This window comes from Chamaea fasciata, unplaced genomic scaffold, assembly GCF_029207755.1.
Source record: "Chamaea fasciata isolate MVZ Bird 193981 ecotype frontalis unplaced genomic scaffold, bChaFas1.0.hap1 SCAF_2, whole genome shotgun sequence".
Taxonomy (NCBI): domain Eukaryota; kingdom Metazoa; phylum Chordata; class Aves; order Passeriformes; family Sylviidae; genus Chamaea; species Chamaea fasciata.
In genome coordinates, this window is record NW_027094087.1 from 33,067,498 (window position 1) to 33,089,444 (window position 21,947).

Below are 21,947 nucleotides of genomic sequence, written 5' to 3' on the forward strand. Positions count from 1 at the left end.
GTTAACTGGGAGCAGTGCAAATTTTAGTTTTGTTTACCGACTGTGGAAAGCAGAATTTTAGATTTCCAAGAGTTAAATAAAACGTGTCAGAAAATTACTGTCTAAACCGTGCCAATTTTCACCACAAAGCTTTGATTTAAAGATGTCACTGCTTTTATGGCAGTGAGCTTTTTCCAGCCGGACATTGTTTCCACTGTGAGAAACAGGGAAGGATTTTGCCCACAAAAGGACTATAGGAGCAGGCCTTATACAGAACCAGCCTTTGTTATATGCATGCACACTGCAAAACTAAGTGGACTCTGGACTGGGAATAGTGAAATTTATACTTTTTTTCCAGCCCTGTTGTCATTCTGGTACTTTTCAGATATTTAATATAGATCCATCCCATTTTAGTTGCTTCACCTAGGTAGGGTGCCCAGCTTTTTGTCCTGGAGGGTTGCTTTGGTCAGCAGAGAGAGATCCACCTCCAAAGGGCGTTTTAGCACACCTAAGGTCTGCATTGCCTTCTGGACAATTGTCATTTTCTCTCTCCCCATAAACAAAACACAGGGTAACCACACTATAGCTCACTTACCTCAGTTTGATCATGTCTCATTCTCTCACATAAATTTTAGTGGCAAAAAATCTCCTTATCTGATGTATTTATGAGAGCTGACACTGTGTGCTCTGTGAGTGCTATAAATTAACACTATTCATTATTTTAGTGGGGGAAAAAGTGTTATAAATTATTGTACTATTAGTCACTGGAATTGGAAGCAGCCATAGTGTTGATACAAGCACAAGAGGCAGCTGTTCATCCTCTCCTCCATTCCTGTTAAGTGCATATTGCAGTCAATAGAAGCAATGGTGTCTTGCATTATAAGCATAATCTTTTTCCTTCTCATCCTCTCTTCTTTCCCTCTGAATTTGTTCCAGATGGCCAAGTTACATGTCAGAGGTAACCATGGAGAAAAAGCTGAATTTGTAACTAGTGGCCAAATGTGATAAAAGATGATTTTGCAGTCCCTGCTTCAGCAAAATGAGAAAATCTACCTTACTTAGATATGCTTATTTTGGTCAGGTCATACCATGTTCCTGCTTCTTAGAAGTATTTAAGGTCTGTTTCACTGTGGTATCTTCTTGTATTTACTGCAAATTAACATGGTGCCAAACAACAGCTTTATAAAAATAGAAATAAAGGTCATGTTTTCTCCTGCCATATTCATCCCAGAAAGAGCTAGCAAAGCTGCCCTGACCTCATGGGTGATGACAGTAGTAATCAACATACATAATACGTGAAGAAAACATTTGCTCTTTATTGGATGTGGTCCAGAAGAAATTTTGGTGGCACTTTGCCAGAACAAGTCAGTGCAATTGTCCCTAAATCTGTCTTCACTTTTGGGCTGAAGAGGTTAACGCTTCCTTCAAAACATTTTTATCAGGGACTTGAATCATGTAGAGTTTCCTGGAAAGAGGGAATCTGGAGAATTTACAGTTTCACAAACAGAAACTAATCTTTTCAGATTTCAAATGCTCTTCTCTCCCCTGACAGTATGGGCATATCTTGCATTATGCTGTAGTGGGATATTTCCAGGCACCTTCCAGTTCAGTTCTGGGTGTTGAGCACTGTGTGAACACTGCCTTGCAGGTGGATGTCTGGTGAGCTGTGCTTTTAACCATAAAAAACCCAACCAAACACAACCCCAACCCAGGCTTGCAAATCTACAGACCCAGTTGTCTAATGTCCAAAATGTGAAATTTATTTTATGTTATTGCCTGAAGGCATATGTTGGGTTTTTGGGGTTTTTTTTTGACTCACAGATTCTAGTATAATACAAAGGTTCTTAAAATAAAAATGCCAACATGGATGTGAGAAAATGTAAGATCATAATGCCTATTTTGCTAATAAATAAAGGTAATTTGATCTCATTCCATTTAATTTTTTTTTTTGCATCACTAGAAGGGCATTTGTGTTACTGATTTGTTTTCTTTCATGTGATATAATGATTCTTTTGTATGAGTTTGGAAGTTATTTATCCCTGAACAGTCATCTTTTTGTTAGTTTTCTGTCTCACTCCAGTTTTCACATTTATGTTAATTTTGATACTGAATGTTCTTTTAAAGGAAAAAAAATACATAGCTGCTGTACTAAGTGTGCAACTCCTGGTTTTTACTCTTGCAACTATACATAAAATTCCATGAGTTTCATGTCTTGCATTCAATTAGATTGTGAGCTCTTCAAAGCAGGGCACTCTAATAATTTCGCACTGTTAAGATGTCAATTTACATTTATTCAGCTGTATAAATAAGAGGTTTTCATTTGGTACTCTGTCATTTTGAGGGTTTGTGCCTTCGTTTTTCATTCTGTCTTCATATTTGCATTGTTGATTTAACATTAACATTTGTACACCTAGATTTTAGCATTGTGGCACTTGAAAGACAGAAGCAAGAAGGTCAGGTGAAGCTACGTGTAATTGCAGGGTGTCTGGAGGTTTGGAAGGAGTCTCAAGGCCCCAGAATCTGCTCATTCTGTTGTCTGAAACCCTAACAGGTCACCTGTGTAGCCAGGTCACCAAACTGGAGCAGGGATTGCTAATGAACAGGTCCCACATTGCCTTCAGCGTATCTGGGAAAAGAGAACTCACTGGAAAAAAGGAATGGCCCTGGTGTGACGAGCAGCTGATATCAGCAGTTGCTAAAGCCCTTTTGTGGTCCCCTGAGGAAAGTGATGTGGTGGGAAGAATACAGGTCCCAGAGTGAGACCCTGATAAGAACTGGGCTCTTCCTTACGGTAAAGTGTGATACATAAGAGTAACAGGTTATGCACTAAATACTGAGTATTTTTTCAATATTTAATTGTAGTTTACAGGCAGGCAATTGTAGATTTCTCTGCTCTACATGAGTAGAGAAGACGTGTCTGTGGGATTGCAGGGGTCAGATAGTCCCATCTGGGGGTACTGAAGCAGGAATGTAGCTTGGTTTTCAGGATACTCTCTGGTAAACAGAAATGCTGGAGAAAGTTTGTGAGTTTATGCTCAGCCAGTTTCTGTTTTTTATATAATTATCCTATTCCTTGTGTAAATACAGTTAGGCAAGTTTAAAGAATTATATTTAAAACTAAAAAATGTATGAAGGCAGCATTTACCAGAACAGATGTGTGGTTATATGTTGTAAAATCAAGTGGAAGATACATGGACAACAAGGTTACATTGAACTAATCAACACTGATAAATGAATTGTTTCTTAGTTTCCCTTATAGTAAGTTAGACAAAAATTCTGTTTCTTAACAAATGGGCAAAACCAAAAAAGAACCCATCGCTTCCCTGGTTGGTTGTGTGTGTTCCATAAAGCTGACAGTTCTTCTGCCCAGCTCCATCCACCAATCGGTATTCCTGTATCATTATTGGGTTTGCAGCCTGAGTCTGTAGGTTGTGTGTTAAGATAAATTTAATTCCAGAAAAGAGAATAAGAGGCTTTGAAAATGCCAAAAGTATACAAAAGTTGCTGAGGCTGGAACTGTGAAAAAGGACACTGAGCAGGGAAGGGAGATGACAAATCAAACGTGTGAAATAGGCTGTAAAAGGAATAATGGTGGTTTGCCTTACACGTTGACATCTGGAGGACTAGTAGTTGTCCTGATTCATAACAAAAATGATTTTTTTTATGTAGTAGGGAAAAACCACTAGAACCTTCAAGCACTGAAGTCAGATGGTGAGGGATCTTGTGGACATTGTAGGAGGTGACCAGTGCAATTAGACACCATCTGAGTGTAAGCCTGGGTCCTTTTGCACAGCAGGGAGGAAAACTGAAAACCTCCTAGGGCTCCTTCAGGCTCTCTGTGCCTGTCTTCTGTTGCTCAGAGAGTTCAGCTGACACATCATGACACAACTCCTGCCCTTCAAAGCAATCTGACTTGTAGAACAGTTAGCCCTCTGCGTTGTATCTGCTCAAATCAATATTCTGGAGACTGCTGAGCAATTTCTGCAGTTCTGTGGCAGCCTTTCCCATGCGTGGGGCACAGGGACCTGCAATAACACAACTGCGTGGTAATGCTGTTCAGTGCAAGGCTATCTGTCCTCCTTTGGTGTTCCTTGGCATTTGGATATCTGGTTTTCCCTTAATACACCTGGGCGTGTAATACTGCCTTGTTCTGAGAAATTTGCTGCTGTACTTGCATAGCAGTTCTTACAGTCTGTCCAGCCCACTTCTTGTCTGCTGGCAGCATCGTGGTCTAGAATAACACTGCTTCACAATGGAACTGTTCCTAAATTGGTGTTCTGCAGGAAAGCAGTTGTGCAGCAAATTCACCAAGGCCACAGTTAGTTTGGGGATGTCATGCTCTTACAGTTTATAGAGAGCAAGGGCAACTCAGAATGCAATCTCAACTTCAAATATCACTCCTTGAAAGACTCTCCACTTGCCCGAGATTAATTTCCACGTGCCATGTGTGGGCCTCCTCTGTGTGCCAATGTGGTTGTTAAAAGCTGAGGCCCCAGAAACAAGCTTGCCTGGTAATCCCTTTGATGATTACTCCTCCTTTTTCTGTCCCCTTGTTTTCCCTAGCAGAACAGAAGATGGGTTTCTGTGCCATGCATATCCCGAGGAGCTGTTATTTTTAACCCTTTTGCTTGTTTGTTGTGAGTGCTCACCACACTGGGTGATTGTCACATATGTCATGCCTTATGCTTCCTCAAGGTTGTGTAACCCATATGCTGCATTTTCTGGATAGTTGTTTAAAGTCCTCTTACAGAGATGAAGGGCCCAAGATGCTGGGAGCTTTCTGGTTTTTACACATATTCCCTGTCTGCTTTCCCTCTGTGCAGTCTGCTAGATTAATTCATGTTTCATATTGATGTTTATATGCTAATATTTTATGACTATCATTTGTCCAAAGTTCTCAAGTTCTTTTGAACCTTGGGAGCTTACAGCTTGTATTTTTCTCAACCATCTTAGTGTACTGTTTCTTGATTTTCTTTCTAAAATTTACCTGGCTTTCTACTCTTCCTCTGTGGGTTCTGAGTATTGTGTATTAGCAGGATTTATTCCTTTGTGTTTGCTGTTCTGTGTGAAGATCAGGGAAGTAAATGAGTTACTGATAGTTTTGACTTGGATCAGTCCCAAGGCAGGTTACCTGGAAATTTCTTACTGTATTCCCTCCTGTTGATCTGTAACAACTCATTTTAATTTTTTGAGATTTCCAGACCAGAGAATCAAATCAAGACATCTTTAAATAATGGAGGCAGGGAACAGTGTTTGCTCCTCTGTCTCTTTTGGTCATCTGAATGAAGGTGTGAACTCTCCAAAATGAAAGTAGTTTTTGAGGTCCTTTTCTTCTAAAGTTATCGAAGATCACTGAGAACACTTCCTTGCACCCTTTCATGGTGCTCTGGTTCCATTTCTCACTTCTATTTTGGCTCCTGTGTTTTTTCTCCACTATTCTTCATGTGTTTTCCTGCTTCAATGCCCTACATTTTCCCAATTCTGGTTCTCAAAAACCTGTAAAGTGTCTCCTAAAATGTGTTGGCATTTTCTTCTTTAAAAATTCACCTCTACAACAGGCTTCTCAAGTCAGAAGATAATTGAAATCCCTTTTAGAGAAAAGCTGATTGAAAAAAAGAGAAATTGAAATAAAAATACCCCTTCATCTTACCAATTCAGTTAGGCTTCAATCTCAGTTAATGTTAAACGTCTCTCACCAGTGAAACCTTATTTTTCATTTAAGTTAACATTTTTCCATCCTATTGCACCCCAAAAATATTTTCATTCACAAACTCTGATTCCAGTGCGAGGAAAAAAATGTAAATGTGTTTCTAAACTTAGCAAGAGACTGTGGTAGACTTGGTTCCCTGAGAAGCAGTGGCTGCCTGATTCTCCCTTCTGTTGGTGCAGGGCACTGTTAACCAGCTGACTGATTTCTTCCACGGGCAAGGCAGAACTTGCTGAGTTTGGAATCATATTTTCCTTTTTTTATCTCCATCTTCCGAGCTACCTTGCTTTATAGAGGGAGTTGAATGACAGGATCATACTCCCAAGGAAAGCAGCAGCAGCTCTCAGCAGACTGGAGGTGTTCAAAGCTCCACAGTTTGAGTGCAAAATCAGTGACTGGTCCTGGCCAGTTAAATATATGGGTCCATATAGAGTTCAGCCTGTATGGCTTTACTGTGGCCAGAAGGAGCTCAAATGGCTTGAAAATACCATATATTTATATATATGGCCTTGGCAGCAGCTGCTTGAGCTGTGGTTTTTCCACTATCTGCTCCTTTAGTTTGAGCCATCATCATTCAGCAAACCCTGGATTAAAAATGGAGCTGCTTGGAGACTGGTTTTTGAATCACTTTTATCTTTCTCAAACAGTTTCAATTAATCCTGTTGGTCAAACCTGTTCCTAATTAGTTATTGAAGTTTATGGCTAGACCTAAATTATCTTCAGTTTAATATATTTAGCTCATCTGAAGGATAAATGGTGTGCATAAACACCTGGGAGCTATTTAAGAAACTTGTTTCTGGGGTCACCTCTGGTGTGGTGTGTGACCTGCTATGTGCAGGCATGGCTGTGTTGTCCTCAGTCCCATATGAAGGCATAAAAACTTTGTAACCAACTCAACTGCCCATGCCAGCAGAGCTGCAGATGCTTCAACTCTACCAGGACTCCGCTATAAATGCTGCAGTGAGTATAGTGTCTCCTTGCCTATATGGAGTTTCAAAGTGGTTCTAAAAATGTGCTTGCAAAACCTGAGAGCACAGAAAACAAACCAGCAGAGGAAGGGAATCCTTCTGCTTCAGGGTATTGGTTAGTATGGCAAGTGGCATCCAGGTCTTGGATATGGACCCTGAGAAGTAGATAGAATTAATTATGACATAGTTTTAGCAAATTGGATGATAAAATTATTGCAATATTATTTTAAGTATCCATAATTATCAGATTTAGTCTTTCATATGTGTGGCATTTTAAGAGCAATGCTTGAGGAAACAATTTATTGGTGAGAATTTAATTTTTCCTGATATATATAGTGCACTTTACTCTGTATATGCTTGGATGTATGGCTTAATTTCTTTTTGACAGTATCCCCTGAAAACTTTTTCTCTGTAACATATACTGAAGTTACATTTTGTTAAAATATAACTTTGGTTTTCTATACCATTTTCTCTACAGTTTTTGTATTTGTGTCATCAGATCTATAAGCATTACCCCAACAGATTATTTTACTCTATAGCATAAATGTCTACTTATTGAACTTTAAAGATCAACATCACAGAAAAGTCTATACAGTGGGGGTACTATAAAGTGTGCTGTATTCTATAATGATCCCATCGAGTATAATAACGCTGCGGAAAGGATTTACCTCTTCTTTGAGTCTTAACATGGATGAATACATTAAGTAGAGACTCACTCTGTAGAAGAAAAATTGAGTAATTCATTAATGTGATAAAAACTTTGGATTGAGAGAGGAAGGAAAGTTTTCTGAGGGACTCCAGTAAAAAAGGTTAGTGCTCTGTAGTTTCGTGTCAATATTACATATCTCTGATTTGCTGTATTGTAGCAATTACCTGTTCCCTGATCAATAACATAAACCACAAATACTCCTGAACCACTTAAAAGTTATGGAGTGATAAAGCAATAAAATTTACAGAAGTGTGAGTTGGTTTGAGGTAACTGAGAACTTCTTTGACAAGATCCCATAGGACTGTAAAAGCGGTTTTATTCCTTAAGATTTTTTTTCTCACAGTTGTATTAAAATGTTTTGAGTATGATTTATTTAAACGAAACAATAATGCATTTACTGACTATAAGAATATAAGTGTGTTTTTGTACGACTGTATCTTCTGAATGGTTCTTGTCAAAGTCATCTTTCAAAGCCAATAGGATCAATTTAAAAATAGTGTCATAAAATACAAAGAACCAGTAAAGAAAATTAGATCTATGTCCAGCAGGCCTCATGGGACACAGCTGATGCTGACTTTTCAGTGGTTTTTTGTTCTCAGACAAAAGACCTACTCAGGATCCACACAGAGGCCCACCTCTTGGGATATTAAATTGTGTGTTCAGTGGATTTGTTGTTTTGCTTGAATTTGGTTTTGGTATCAGTACTGGAGAATACTGATACCACAGAACGAAGATATTTTGGTTGCATTTCTGATATATTCTGTAAGCTACAGGACTTACTTTGGCTGCTATAAATTAACTGTGTGCTTTATTGAACTCTGTAATACAGTGATCCAGTCCCTCATGAAAGCCACCAATCTCTCATTCTTTTGGATTAAAGGAATGTGTGGGAATTCAGATTCAGAAACTTCCACTTAATTGGGTGGCAGGGTATATGGTTCTTATTTGACTACTGTGCTGCAGGCCATTCTTGCAACCAGATAGTACTTAAGCTTTGTAGCTGCAAAAGAAAAAAATACTGGATGCCCACATCTCTTTTGGGTATGAGTGGGTGTTGTCAGGGGTAAATATTTTGGGGAGAGTACTGAGCATTCTTTAGCTGTGCCATTTTATTGCATTATTTCCTATTGCTCTGTGTTGTGCAGAGGTAGGAACATGCTGTGCTAGTGTTGAACAGGATTGTGCCCTGGCATGCTAAATACTGTCAAATCCATCTGAAGATCTAGTTCTGAGGAATTTATAACCAGGAGAGTTCATCAAGAAGGGGGAAGTTCGTTTTTGAAAGCCTAATCTGGTGACAAATTGACTGGAGATTCAAGTAGTCTCCATAAATCCCTTGGATTTTCAGGAGTGCTCCAGTAGTAGTGGTTGCCCAGGCCCCCTCCCTGACATGCTAAAATACTCTCGGTCAGGATATGCCTGGGCATCCTGATTGAATCACCCAGCACATATCAGCCATTGCAGGTTACGTGGAAAACTAGATACACTGCTGCCAAGTGAGATTGTGCAAGAAAAGGATGCAACTCCATGCTGGAGCTTAGGGATGGAGTAAAAATTAATGTATCCTATTAAAGCTAGAGAGGAAAATTAGGCAGGAAGATCATTACTTGATCTGGGATTTAGATCTAGCGCTAGAACTGTGCAGTGTTGCTGGTTGCTCAGTGTGTAGAGTTTAGGACTCTCCTGGGGTCAACAAGAAGTAGACTGTTTACATCTTCATGAGTTGAAAAATGGTATTTCAAGTGAAAATAAAAACTGCTCATATCCCCAAAGGAGGCTGCTTTTTGTAGCATTGTACTTTTCAAAATAGGAACTGTACACTTTAGGAAAGGAATGATTAATGAAGGAGGAGATGTCAGTATGCTTCACCAAGTCACTAAGAAAGAGGGAGTGGTATTTCTGGTGTGGAAGAGGCATTCACATCCTGTTTTCCTAATTTCTCAGTCTACTCTTAACATGTGTCCTCAGTACTGGATACTTTGCAGGGATTTTCCACCACTCTGAGGCTTCACTTCAGTATAAGTAACCATGCGTTCATTCCATATGCATGTCTGTACTTGGGAGAAGGTGAATTACTGATTCCAACCCATGCTTTAAGTTATGGACTACTTCTTTTATTGAGGGTGGCCAGAAGGTTCAGTATATCCATGAAAGCACAGGTGGGTCAGGCACAGTCCTGAGGTCAGTAAATGGTAAGATGTACTTGGGGTTTTAAAGGCAAAACAAGGTCAACTCACTTGCAGAAGTTCTTTGTACCAAACCATATCCCACTTGGACCCAGAGCTTTGTTTCAAGGCTGTGCTTTTGGTTTGGATGATTTGATGGAAGCCCAGCCCAGGTATTGAGATGTGGCCTTAAAGGAGCTGCTCTCTCTCTGTGTGGGTTATAAGTGGTCCTAAGGGCAATTTCCTAATCCTTACCTGCCCCAAGGACAGCTCCCATAGAAAGAAGGGGTTTCTCTTGGACACCCCCTGAAGGTGGGATCAAAACAGAGAATTGTGAGCTCCTCCATTATAATGGCTAGACTGCTATAAAATGTTCCATAATCTTCCTAGCTATGTGGTCTGTACGTAAGGTTGGACTCAATGGTCTTGGAAGTCTTTTCCAACCTTAAAGATTATATATATATATCTGTGTATATATATATATATGTCTGTGCACATATAAAAACCTTTAAATAAAATTCCTTGTTATTCATCATGTTTTTCATTTCTTTCATAAAATTCTTGTGATCAGTTAGAATTTCTGGTGTGAGGAGAAAGAAAAAACATTGCATCTTTTTAATTTTTAATGATTGATTAAAATTTCCCCCTTTTTTAATTTGAGAATGGAATCAGGTTACAGAATACAATTCACGTCTCTGCCCCAATGTGAACTCATCTGATTGTCACATCCTAAGGCCTATATTACAGGGAGTCATCAAGGCCCTGAGCAAAGACAGTCAATCTTTATATAAGCTTTCTTATATAAGAAAGAGAAGCTTTCTTTTAGTTATTTAGTAAAAAAGAATAATAAAAGCAGTCTTTTTTGCCTTTCCAAGCATTTTACACTACTCTGTTGTGTTTAGTCTAATCAGAGGAATCTGACCCTCTCCTAGTAATGAAACTTGCGTTGAACTCTAATGGAAGAAATTTAGATTGAGGCATTTGCTTTATATTATTATTATTATTATTATTATTATTATTATTATTATTATTATTATTTTAGTCTTTGGGAATCTTTCTGAAAACTTGGTGGCCGTACAAATACAAAAGCATGTACAAAGATCTCAGTGTCATAGACACACGTTTGTGTACATTTCTGGAATCAAATTGGGATGATGAGAAGGACAGATGTATTCTGATTCTCCATGTTCCTCTATGTTCTTCTCTATAAGATGGTGATGTTTGGTTTTCATGCAATTTTACATGTCACTCATGCTCTTGGCAAATGGCTACACAAAGATAATAGCAGCAGGAGAAACAGCTCTGCTCCTCTGGGCTCTTACAGAAAGGCTGGATTGCTCTCTTTGAGCCAGCACATGGATGAAAGTCTGCTATCAAAGCCTCATTTACCAAAGAGGTAGATAGTAATTTTATGTATTGAGGGAATGAAAATACCAGCCTCGCTCTTGGACACCTGCCTTTCAGATACACATTTGTCAGTCAGAGAACTGCGTGCTGCAGATGCAAAGCAAACACTTTCATGTCTTCTCTGAGTATGTTTTAAGGCCAGTTTTCCTGCATGGATATCCATAATGGTTATTGTCTATAATTCTGTAGCTTCTGCAAGTTGTAATTTGGTCCAGGCCCCATAGCTTCCAGATGGTTTTGGATCAATGGAAGCTGAGCACTTGTTAGAGATGCTATTCCAAAGATCATTTTCCCATATGCATATGGAGTGTTGCATATGTTGCTCATGACATACAGCTAATGACAGAAAGCAATAACACCACCATCCCTGGAAGTATTCCAGAGGCATGTGGATGTGGCACTTGGGGACATGGTTTGCTGGGAAACACGGTGGTGCTGGTTTAATAGTTGTCACTTGATGATCTTGTAGATATTTTCCAGCCATAGTGATTTTATGATTCTATAAACATTTGCTGTAAATGTTCTTTATATGTGTGAACAATGCCTCTCAAAATGTGTAGTAAACATTTGAGCTTTTAGATACTTTCCAGAGCCAATAAAGACATATTGTTGTGTTTTTTTGGTTTTTGTTTTTTTTTTTTTTTAGATACTGACCGAGCTTTAGTGCTGCTGGAAGAATATTGCAAAAAACTACGGAAGCCAGAAGAGCAGCAGCTGAAAAAAGCCATCAGAAAGGTGATGGGCATCTTTAAGAGCAGCTTGTTTCAGGCACTTCTGGGTAGGTACTAATGTTTAATACTAGGTGCACTCTCTTGGAGGCCAGAGCTAGGTCAGACCTAGTAACTTCCTTTTTAGTCACTATTTAATTTGTATTTATGGTGAAAAGCATTTTGAGGTGATCCTAACAGCTTCTCTGAGTGGAAACTCATTGTCCTGATATTTCAAAGGTATTTTCTTACATTAGAGAAAGAAAAGTAACAGAAACCTAATACAAGTTAAGGTATTGAATAGTTACTCCTAAACTTTGCTACCTTGCTTTATTTAATTGGAAGATACAGAATCAGAGTAGAATATAGCTGTTTATGCAAAACTTGAAGATGAAGCCATCTCCACGGGTAAATGGCCAAAGTTTAATTGATTTCAGTGGCACCAAGAAGCATTGAAAATCTTTGTGTTGTTTGAATTATGTTTTTGTGAAGAGCATCAGCAGAGAAACTCAAAAATGAGTTAAGAAAATTGCTCCAGGACACAGTTTGGCAGAATGTTCCCATTCATGTGATGTTACAGTGTTCAAAGAGATGTTCTGGTGTATCATTCAGTCTTTCTTCTACTTACTTGAAGATCCCCATTTCATCTTGTAAATGATGTTAAAATCAGGTGCTTGTTGTTTTGGAGTTTTATATAAAGCAACCTCCACAAGCTATTATATATAATGTTTTCAAGGTCGTGAACTTACCTGTTTGCCTTGGCATTCCTGTTGTTCCTTGTGCTGCACCTGAGCTGCCTGTCATGGGAAGTGGTGACTGTAACTGTGCATGTCCCTTGCTCTGCCTCCCTCTGCCCTCTTGCTCACATTGCATGGCCCTTCCTTCACACACATTTTGTGAGGAATTTGTCTCAAGGGTGCATTTCCTAACCCAAATTATGTTTGTGGAAGCACACATGCCTTCCATTCATGGCTCTTTGAAGCCAGAGTGTCAACTGTGCTCCTTGCAGAGCTACAGTCAAGACCAGTTATGGAAAAATTCTGATTGTATGTCATAAAAGTGGAAGCACATCAATAATGCATTATTATTGTGAAGACAATGAAGGTCTGGGACTAGTTTCAGGAATTTCTGTAGCTTTTGTGGAAAATGTGGGTTGCCAGTCTCTAACACTTCCTGCAAATTGAATTAATTAATGTTAGTGCTATTTTACTTGTAACTTTTCTTAACTTCTTTAAAGGTACTAGCTTTATTTTATAAACTCTACGTAATTTAAATTTTTCTGTATGCTTTAAAAAAGGAAATAAATTATTAATTGGATTGAATTTACCAAATAGTTGTAAACAGATTTGGAAAAAAAAGGAGAAAAAAAAAAAGGAACTTTTCCATATTGTTTTTATGAAGGTGACTATGGATATAGAAATGTGTACTGAAGAAATACACCAGTCACAGAAGTGGCATTAGCTGTACATTTACTTGTGCTCTACTTGGAAGTAGTTATAGTACTTTGGAATATTCTAACTACATGTGTGCTTTGTGTGTGGCTACACTACAATATGTGTTGATGTATTACACATGTTGGAAATGAAAAAGTGATTATAACTACATTAAGGTTGAATCCAAAGAAGAACTTAGATCCTTTGATTGCTACAATAACAGAATGAGGAGTATGGTGTTACAGAAGTTTGCATTTTAGTTTGTGGGCATTTAGGTGTCTTTTCCTTCTTCTTAAATGCTTCCCTTTATACAAGAGATTTGGGACTTGCAAGACATGTTCAAAGTCTCTCATTACTACATTTGGTTTTCTACTTGGTTGGTCTAGATTCTGGAACAATACTAAAGAGGGATCTCTCCTCCATTAGAGGAGACATCCCACACATTTTGAGTGTGGTAGATGATGTTATTACACAATCGATAATGAGATTCTTGTATAATCAGTATTTAAAAAGACCCTCACTTCCACAATATCTGTTTTAGCTTCATGGTGTAGTTTCTCTATTCACCTATAAATCAGACCACCACACAAAGGAATATCTACGGCAGAGTTTCTGGTCTCTTTAAGTTCTGTACTGCTAATGTTCTTTTGTATTTTGTATTTACAGAATGTCTAATGGTCTTGAAAGTGTCCATTTTTCTGTGCCTGATCTTAATGGGACTTAATTTTCAGAGTCAGAGTTCATTGCTTTCTAAAGCTCTCTCATTTACAGCTGTCAAATATTGGTTTTATCCAGAATGATTGACCTTTTGAATATTTAGGCTGGAACTACTAATGAAAAATGTGATTTTTGTACAGAATCGTTAACCTGGATGCAGAGGTGCACATTCTTACCAGGAAGAAAGTCAACATAATTTTATGTGCCGAATGCAGTTTTTGTAGGACCCACAGCTTCAGTGGAATTTGGTTCCTTTACAAATAAATTTGTCCATTGTAACCATCTCTGCCCTTTAAGTGTGGGTTCAATTCCCCTTAATTTCCAAAAGGCTTTAAAAATCTGTAGGATGTCTTAAATTGTGTATAAAAAGAACAGATAAAGAAAAATAATGATAATAACAGAGTAACTTTTCAAATCTAGTGTCATCTAGTTCCTTTTATTCTCAAATTTTTGCTTGTGTGATTATGCTGATTAGATTCAGCCATCTTTGAGCTTGGCTTCTCAATGTGTGTGTGACTATTTTTATCTTCAATGTGTTTCATAAATATTAAATGTGGACTACTGAACAGTGGGATAACATGAGAGAAAGGAGGAGTCAATATTTTTCTTGCATATATTCTACACATGCGAGAAACCACTACACTCATATAAGAAAAAGTTCTGTAAGTGATTTACAGAAGGATTATTGAAGGATTGTCCTTTTACATTTTAATTCTGGTTCAAAAGCGTTCCCTTCTCCCTTTGGGCTGTTCTTGTTGATGGGCTTCTTGCTAGAGTGGCTGTGCTCAGTGACAGCCAAGTTAGTTGCTAAGAGGCACATTTTCAAAGTGACATGTGGAACTGCAGTCTCTGGAGTCCCACTTACACTCCAGTGGCCCAAACACAATGCTTTGAAATTCCAGCCCTAAGAGGAGGGAGGAGGAGAAACTCTTACAGAAGGAGCATGCAAGGGGAAGAACATGAATTTAGATACTGACATTACTCTTAAATTAATTCTAGATTTCTTTCACCAGAAGAATTTTACCCATTCTTCTGTGGGCAGTGAGGAGTTACACTGCTGTTAGGACCTTGTGAGGATTTTTTTTCTTCTTTTTGTAGGGTCATCTGTAGCTAGCTGATAGTAAAAATCACGAGGTTCTCTTAAATTGTAGCACATGTGCTGATGTGAGCATTTTTAAAACCCTGCAAGGCAGAGGAAATGAAACCTCCAGAAATTCAAATGCCTCATTTTTGGGGCATTGTCTCATAATGGGGCATCTTGGAGACATCATGCTGAGATAAAAAAGGGAAATCATGAAAGAGAGTAATAATAGTCATCTGGATGTGTCAAAGCAACAAACATTTTTGTTCCAGTTCTGTTCTTAAGGAAACTTAATAAATTTTAATAATGCAGCACATACTTTAGTACAATTTATTTTGAGAAACCTCTGCTATATATTTGTCTAGCCTTCATTTCATTAAGAAAAGTGCATGATTCCACAGCTTAGAGGGTGGTTCTGTGGAATGAGAATGGATAAAAGAGGTTTATGTCAGGGTTGTTTGGGTTTTTTTGTAGATACATCTCTATAAAACATAATTTTGTTTCCAGTAGGAATTAAAGTGCCACAAATAACTGTAATCATCTTATGCAGTATTAGGTAAAAACTAATCTCAATAGGTTTTTCTAAAATTCGGATAAACCCAATCTGCAGTCAGTGACGTATTTCCTGAGTACTTTGAAACCAGATCTTACATTTTTTCCTCATGCTTGCATAACTTTGCCTGAATTTAAAAATGCCGTATTTCCAATTAAAATCTGCATCACCTTTTTTTTTTTTTTTTTTTTTTTTTTTTTTTTTTTTTTTTTGTGGTATTGTACCATTTCCACAAAATAATGTGGATGTTCTAAAACTGCTCATCTTAAAAATTGCTATAATAAACATTACTGTTACAGAATTTACTCATCATCTCTGTCACAGTCTGCACTTAGAGACTTAGGATACAATGTTACATTTCCAGTAGGCTGGTTTTTTTGGACTCTTTTCCTCATCCAGCTCACTTTTAAATAAACCTTTTCATAACAATTCATTTTAAAATAGTGATCATGTGTTTTAAACCAAGTCAGATGATTTTTCTGCAATCACATATTACTCTTGCGTTAAAAGATTGTATAAATGAAGTGGAAGTATAACTCAGTAGTGTTACATTAGTCTCCAAACTTCCAGAGATCTAGTTAAATCTTGTATTCTTCCATGGTACTGGGCAGTGCCTAGGACAGATAGGGTATATAAAGAGGACATTTCAGAGATGCAAAGCAAGTTTCCCTTTGGTTTAATTATTTTAGGATATACGTATCTATTAAAAATAGCATAATCTTTGAGACTTTATTATAGTCAGCATGAAGCAAGCCAAGAGCTTGATTTCCTTTGGATTTTCTTGGTTTGATTGACCTCTGTGTCTACAAAGTTGTGAGCTGGGACTGACATTTCTCTTGCACTTGGTTAAATTTCTGGATAGTTTAGATATGAAAAAAACTGGAGAGGAAGCTATCATAGGAGTAATGATGGAATGCTGGAACATGTCACTGTCATAAAAAGAAAATTCTAAGAATGAAAAATGAGGAAGATTTTGATAGGCATAGCCGGGCATGTCCTCCACATTATGTAGGCTTTACTGCTGAGAAGAATAATGATACTGTTGACCGTATAGGGAGAAGAAGAAAATACAGGAGATTAGTGGGAAGACAAGGAATTTGTTTAGGCATGCTGTGTTTAAGGAGAAAGTTTTAAATGCATTTTGAGAATAGAGGGAAGGAGGTGGGTCAGGACTGGAGAATAGATGTACAAAAAGCAGGATATATGATAAGAAAAGCAGACCTGCATCACAGTCCTGGGCTGGAGCTGGGGCCTGTACCAAAGAAATTGTGAAGAACAATTATAGATGACAGAAAATGCAACAATGGAGGGCTGGTCATAACATGGTAGTGCAGAGATTTTCAAAGGCATAGAAATAATCTATTAAATACTGAAGGTTGTTACTGTCTGTTCCTGTGATCCATCTTTAAGAAACACTGCTATCATATTTTGAGGCTTTTCTTCACAACCACCAAGACCTCTTTGGTACTTCTTTCTTTAAGCAGACATTTAACTTTCATGGCACCACAGAATACAAGGCAATATCCAATTTCACAAGGTTCCTGATAAAGCTTCCTAGTATTGAGGAAATCCAAATGGAGAACTTGTTGGACAGTCACTTTCCTGAGGTGAGGCGATGGTGACTGTTGCTACTACCCATCTCGCTCAGTCTAAAGGAGGAAGCATGTTTTGGTACTCAGTGCTGTTTCAGGGACCAGAAGGACATGAAATGAATTGCTGTGCTGGGAAACCTTTCAACAGGAAAGCACAACTGGGTGTTACCTATTCAGATGTGCCAAGCTTGCTCTCGGTACATGTTTCCATCCCACTCACGTGCTTGGTCTGCTCAACTACTTGCAGTCTCCTGGGTGTAAGGTCATTTGTCTCCTATGTCATTGTTCTCTACACTTACTCTCAGTGAGCTGGTTTCTGGTCATGTCAGGCTGTTGCACCCACAGTAGAAGCACTGAATTCCTCAGTTGTTAATCCAGTGCAACCAAACCTGTGTCCAGCCCAGGGACATTAAGCAATCCTCTTGCTGAGGCCCTGCATCCCCCATTCATGATGTCAAAGAATAAAACCCCTGTTGATTTTGCTTGCCTGGAATCATGCATTTGGGTGATTCTCTCAGAGATTTATATTCAGACCTTCCCTGACTGAGAAATACAGATTCTTCCATAGCTGTATCTAAAAATATTTAAACCCTCCCTGACTATTAAAAATGTCGAGGAGCAAAAGAAATGTGCAAAACCTCTTCAGTGCTCTGTCACATTTGAGAGATGCTCAAATGACATCTCTGACAATGGGGAAGCCTGTTATTACTCTGCACAGAGTCCTACTTTCCCAAACTGGCATCTTTCTTTGTTGCAGCATAAATTACAGCAGAACTGAAATTTAAATTCAAGGGCAGCTTTTGTTTTGCCTGAAGACAGCTGCAGCTGCTTTTATTCTTGAAGTCCAATTCTCTTAGTAAGCAAATTTTGTGCTTTCTCTCAAAAGAGCTAAAGGTAGTGCTCGATCTTTGGGATGGTTTGAAGCTGTGTGATCTTTTTTTTTAATTAGCTGGGGGCTGGATTGCAGCCAGCTGGAGCAACTAACCATTGCAATTCTCCAGTGAAAGTCTGGTCACAAGGAGTGGACCATGTGTTAAAAAGAAACAACAGATCTGCCTTTTTTTCTGTCTGGTTTCTAGTTTTGCCCACTGCTGTTTTTGCTTCCATGGCAGTGCAGTTTTTCCTGCATTTTTCTCTCAATCTCTTACAATTCCTCCCAACCCATGGAGCCTGTGAATCCTTTGGAGGAAATAAGGCTTCTTTGCTTCTATCAGTTTGCATTGACAGTGGGCAGAGGGTCCAAATTTAGCTGGTGAGAGCTGACTTGTGCATGCATGTGGAGAAACAAGACAGACATCATGTTGCTGTAGAGGAATTGGAGTGAAGATACCCAGAGAGGAGAATTTCAAAGACTGACAGAATGGGTCAGGTTGGAATGGACCATTGGTATCCCAAGTGGAGATCACCTAGTCCAACCTCCCTTCTTGACCAGGTTTTGCTAGAACATCCCTCAGAATTGTGTTCAATGGCTTTTGCATATCTCCAGGGGAGACCCACAGCCTCTCTGGGCAAACCTTTGTGTTTCCCTGAAGTCTGAAATGTTACCTGGTTTTTCTTGGTTGTGTCTGTGATGGAGGAGCTGAAATATTTCTCAGAATCGTTTTAGTCTTTGGTACTTCCTGGATGTTAAGGTGATGTCTTACTTGTTAGAGATGAGGAGCAAACAGAGGCAGGGCAATGGTGTTCCCTGTTCTTGCTGGCCAGCCTGGTGATGTGACTAGCCAGCTTCTTAATATTAGAGCTATTTCCCACCTCGAGGGAAGGTGTGTGCAAAGATGTGGGAATCTTCTGTGGGTACGCTAAATCAGTTCTTATTTGAAAGAATTTAAATATTAAAAGCTTGTGAATTACCAGGAGAGACCTCAACCTCAAACCAAAGCTCTGCTACCTCTTGCATTTATGAGAGTGAATGCTGATGAACTCTGATAAATAGAAGATCCCACCCCAGGCCTGTATCTGGATTCTCAGCCCATCTGAGTACAAGAAGAAACCGATTACAGCATGATACAACCTGGGTAATACATAATCACTTGTAATCCTAATGCAACCCTCTGCTCGTGTTTTGCTGCCTTTTAACCCATGAATGATAACATTTACATCTCAGACAAGGAATTCAGAATCTTTGGGGACTTCTGTGATTTGAAATGCAAAAGCTGTGCATTAGAAAGAAACCATTTTTAATGTGAGCAATGTGGTAAGTGTTGAGGTTGTTGGTTTTCAATATCCAAGGAATAAAAGCTGGTTTTTGTTTCTGCAGGGTTATGGTGTGGTTTGGTGTTTTTTTGTTTGGTATTTTTTGCTGTTGTTTTTTAAAGTGCATCTTGGCCATATGGATTCTTTGTATAATTAGAATTAATAAAATGCAGTTGCAGCAGCTGTTACTGTGTGGCTGCTGTCCCAATGTGAAGCTTTTCTTTCTGTTTGCATTAAATAGGGATAGCCCTTTATTCTTGGTTTGTGATGAGAACTAGAGACAAATTATTAAGAGATTCATTTAGATAATTTGGTTTGATTTTGAATAATGCAGTTTCCTTTTTCAGAATATAAGAGAACAATGAGATAGATGGTTTTCTTTTGGTATCAAAGAAAGAAAGACTGGATTTATATCTTGCTAATGTAGTTTGTACATCTACTAATAAAATGGAAGAAAATAATCTGGAGCAAGCTGTTCCATCACTAATCCCAATGTTTATTTTTGTCTCTAAAATAGAAGAGCTGTTATCCCTTGCTAATGTTTTGGTCTGCAGAGTCATTTAAGCCTAGACGGTGATGTGACTTCAGTGAATATAACTTTTCAAAATTACTGTTCAATTTCTTAAAATCACAGAAATATTTTAGCCTTGAAGAGTGTTATACCTTATGTTTCTCAACGCTGTTATAAATGAGCCAAGTTTATTGCCTAATGCCACCACTGTGAACCTTTTGGAATCTCAATACTCTTTTTACTTAACCCTGTGCTTCCAGTGTGTTGTGGGAGTCAGTGAAAAATACTGATTGGAGTGATTTAACTGCAATTGGGATTGAGCACTGAACAATAAAATGCATCAAAGTGAACTAGTTAATCTTAGATACACATGCCTGTATACATTTGTGAATATCTATACATCTATATATAGATTACTTATATGAATTCATATATACATATTGTGGCAGGTAACTGTGGATATCCTATTTGTCTCAAGCTTCTGCTGTAGTTTGCTCAGGTATTATTCTGTTCTTGGGAGCTCTGTTGGGTATTAAAGTGTGTGTTGACAAGAAGTGCTGCAGACTGTGTTGTTCGTTCCCATCGTGCATTGATTTTGTCGTGAGGTCCATTTTCTGTGGTTGTGTTTCTGTTCCGTTGCCCTGATCTGCCTCTGAGATAATTGTGTGCTCTTTGCAAAGAAGACTGAATTTATGTCTTTAATTTGTTCTTTCCTGTCTTCATTTTGTCATCATAGTTGTGTGGCTTTGAAAATCTGCTGATAGAGCTGATTAAGGCACCATTGCCTAAAATCCCAGGCTTTAGAAATAGAAAATAGTTTTTATAATAATTATCATTACATGTTGTTATGTTCTGTTATTTTGTGTTACGCAGAAAGGATGTAGTATTTCCAAAGAATGTGAAAAGAAGAGAATTAGGTAAGTGATCAGAGGGCAGTGCTGTAACTAAACCACTTTTGGTGAACTGAGTTCAATTCCTGTTCATACACAGAGTGTGATACTTCTTATTTATTTGACCTCACACTTGTCTTCTTCAGAAATCCTGCTTCATTTAGTGTGCAGAAGGGGCAGGACTCAGCTCATGAGCAAGTATTGAATTTATTCCTTTCCCATCATTATTTACTCTGTGAGAGGTGCTACAGAGGTGGTGCTGAAGCCCTGAGAAGTAGAAGTAAAAATACCTTCTTATTTTTGAGGCCTGATTGGAGAGACTTTTGACCTGATACATCGCATGTACCACTTCTCATGTCTGACCACAGCTCCAGCTGCAACAGGGTGTGTCACCATGCCAGCAAGACTGTCTCAGTGTCTCATTTTGGGTACTTAAAACATAAGGATCATCTGATGGGTGATCATTTTTGAAAAATACTGTGTAAGTAACTTTTTGACCTCAGTGAGACTATCAATAGGAGTCAGGGGTAGGATCTAATTCCCAGGGTGGCATTTAATGCTCTTAAGCTAAAGAACCCTCAAGAAATCTTCTTACTGCTTTCAGCTCCTCAGATAAATGGTGCAAAGGTTGTTCAGGCAGCTTTCCCAGACCAGGCCCACTCTGCATCAAGTATGCTGAATCAAGTGTCAGAGCAGAGGGAAAAGTGATGTGTGACCTAAATTGTGACACTTTCTAACTTTGGGAGTGCCTTGGCAACTTTGTCAGTGTTTTGGAGTTAATTTTTCATAGTGATTTCCTAGACCTTAGGGATAGTAAAGAGAGCTTATCTTCACAATTTCTGTTGTGTGATGGTATTAATAACACACATGTTTTATAGCAAGGTTGAAACTGTTGGACACTTCCACATGAGCCTTCACTGCCTGGGCTTTTAGAGATGCTGATGCTACTGAAAGTGCTGCTTCCTTTTCTTAGATCTCATTTTTATCCCAATAGTTAGATGGTTTAGATGAATTGGAGGATTTCTCCTGCAAAACAAATGGAGTATCTTTCCAAGCAGACAGTAATTATATATGAGGAGAAATCCAACCTAATTGCAGTGAGACAGAGGGATAGATATAGGGTTGAAATGTTTAGTGGCTATTTTCTCCCAAATCTTGCATTTACTTGAGCCGTTTTTGATCTCCAGCATTGAACTGAACTGTAAGTTCATTCTTTTTATTCTTTAACCTCTCAAACCAAAAGGCTGTTCTAATTTTATTCTTGTTATCATTTCATACCCAGTCTGCCTTTCAAGGATTTAAAAGTAAGTTTTGGTGTGGTAGACGGCATTTCTC

The 21,947-nt window shown here is 38.4% G+C and overlaps 1 protein-coding gene across 3 annotated transcripts in view; it reads left to right on the top strand.

The window, feature by feature from the left end:
• Positions 1 to 21,947, top strand: part of DLG2 (discs large MAGUK scaffold protein 2) — a 993,549-nt gene that overhangs the window by 6,280 nt on the left and 965,322 nt on the right. For all 3 annotated transcript variants that reach the window (XM_066175626.1, XM_066175625.1, XM_066175627.1), the window contains exon 3: positions 11,582 to 11,713. In XM_066175626.1, coding sequence (XP_066031723.1) covers positions 11,582 to 11,713 — 132 coding nt within the window. The remainder of the gene's footprint in view (positions 1 to 11,581; positions 11,714 to 21,947) is intronic.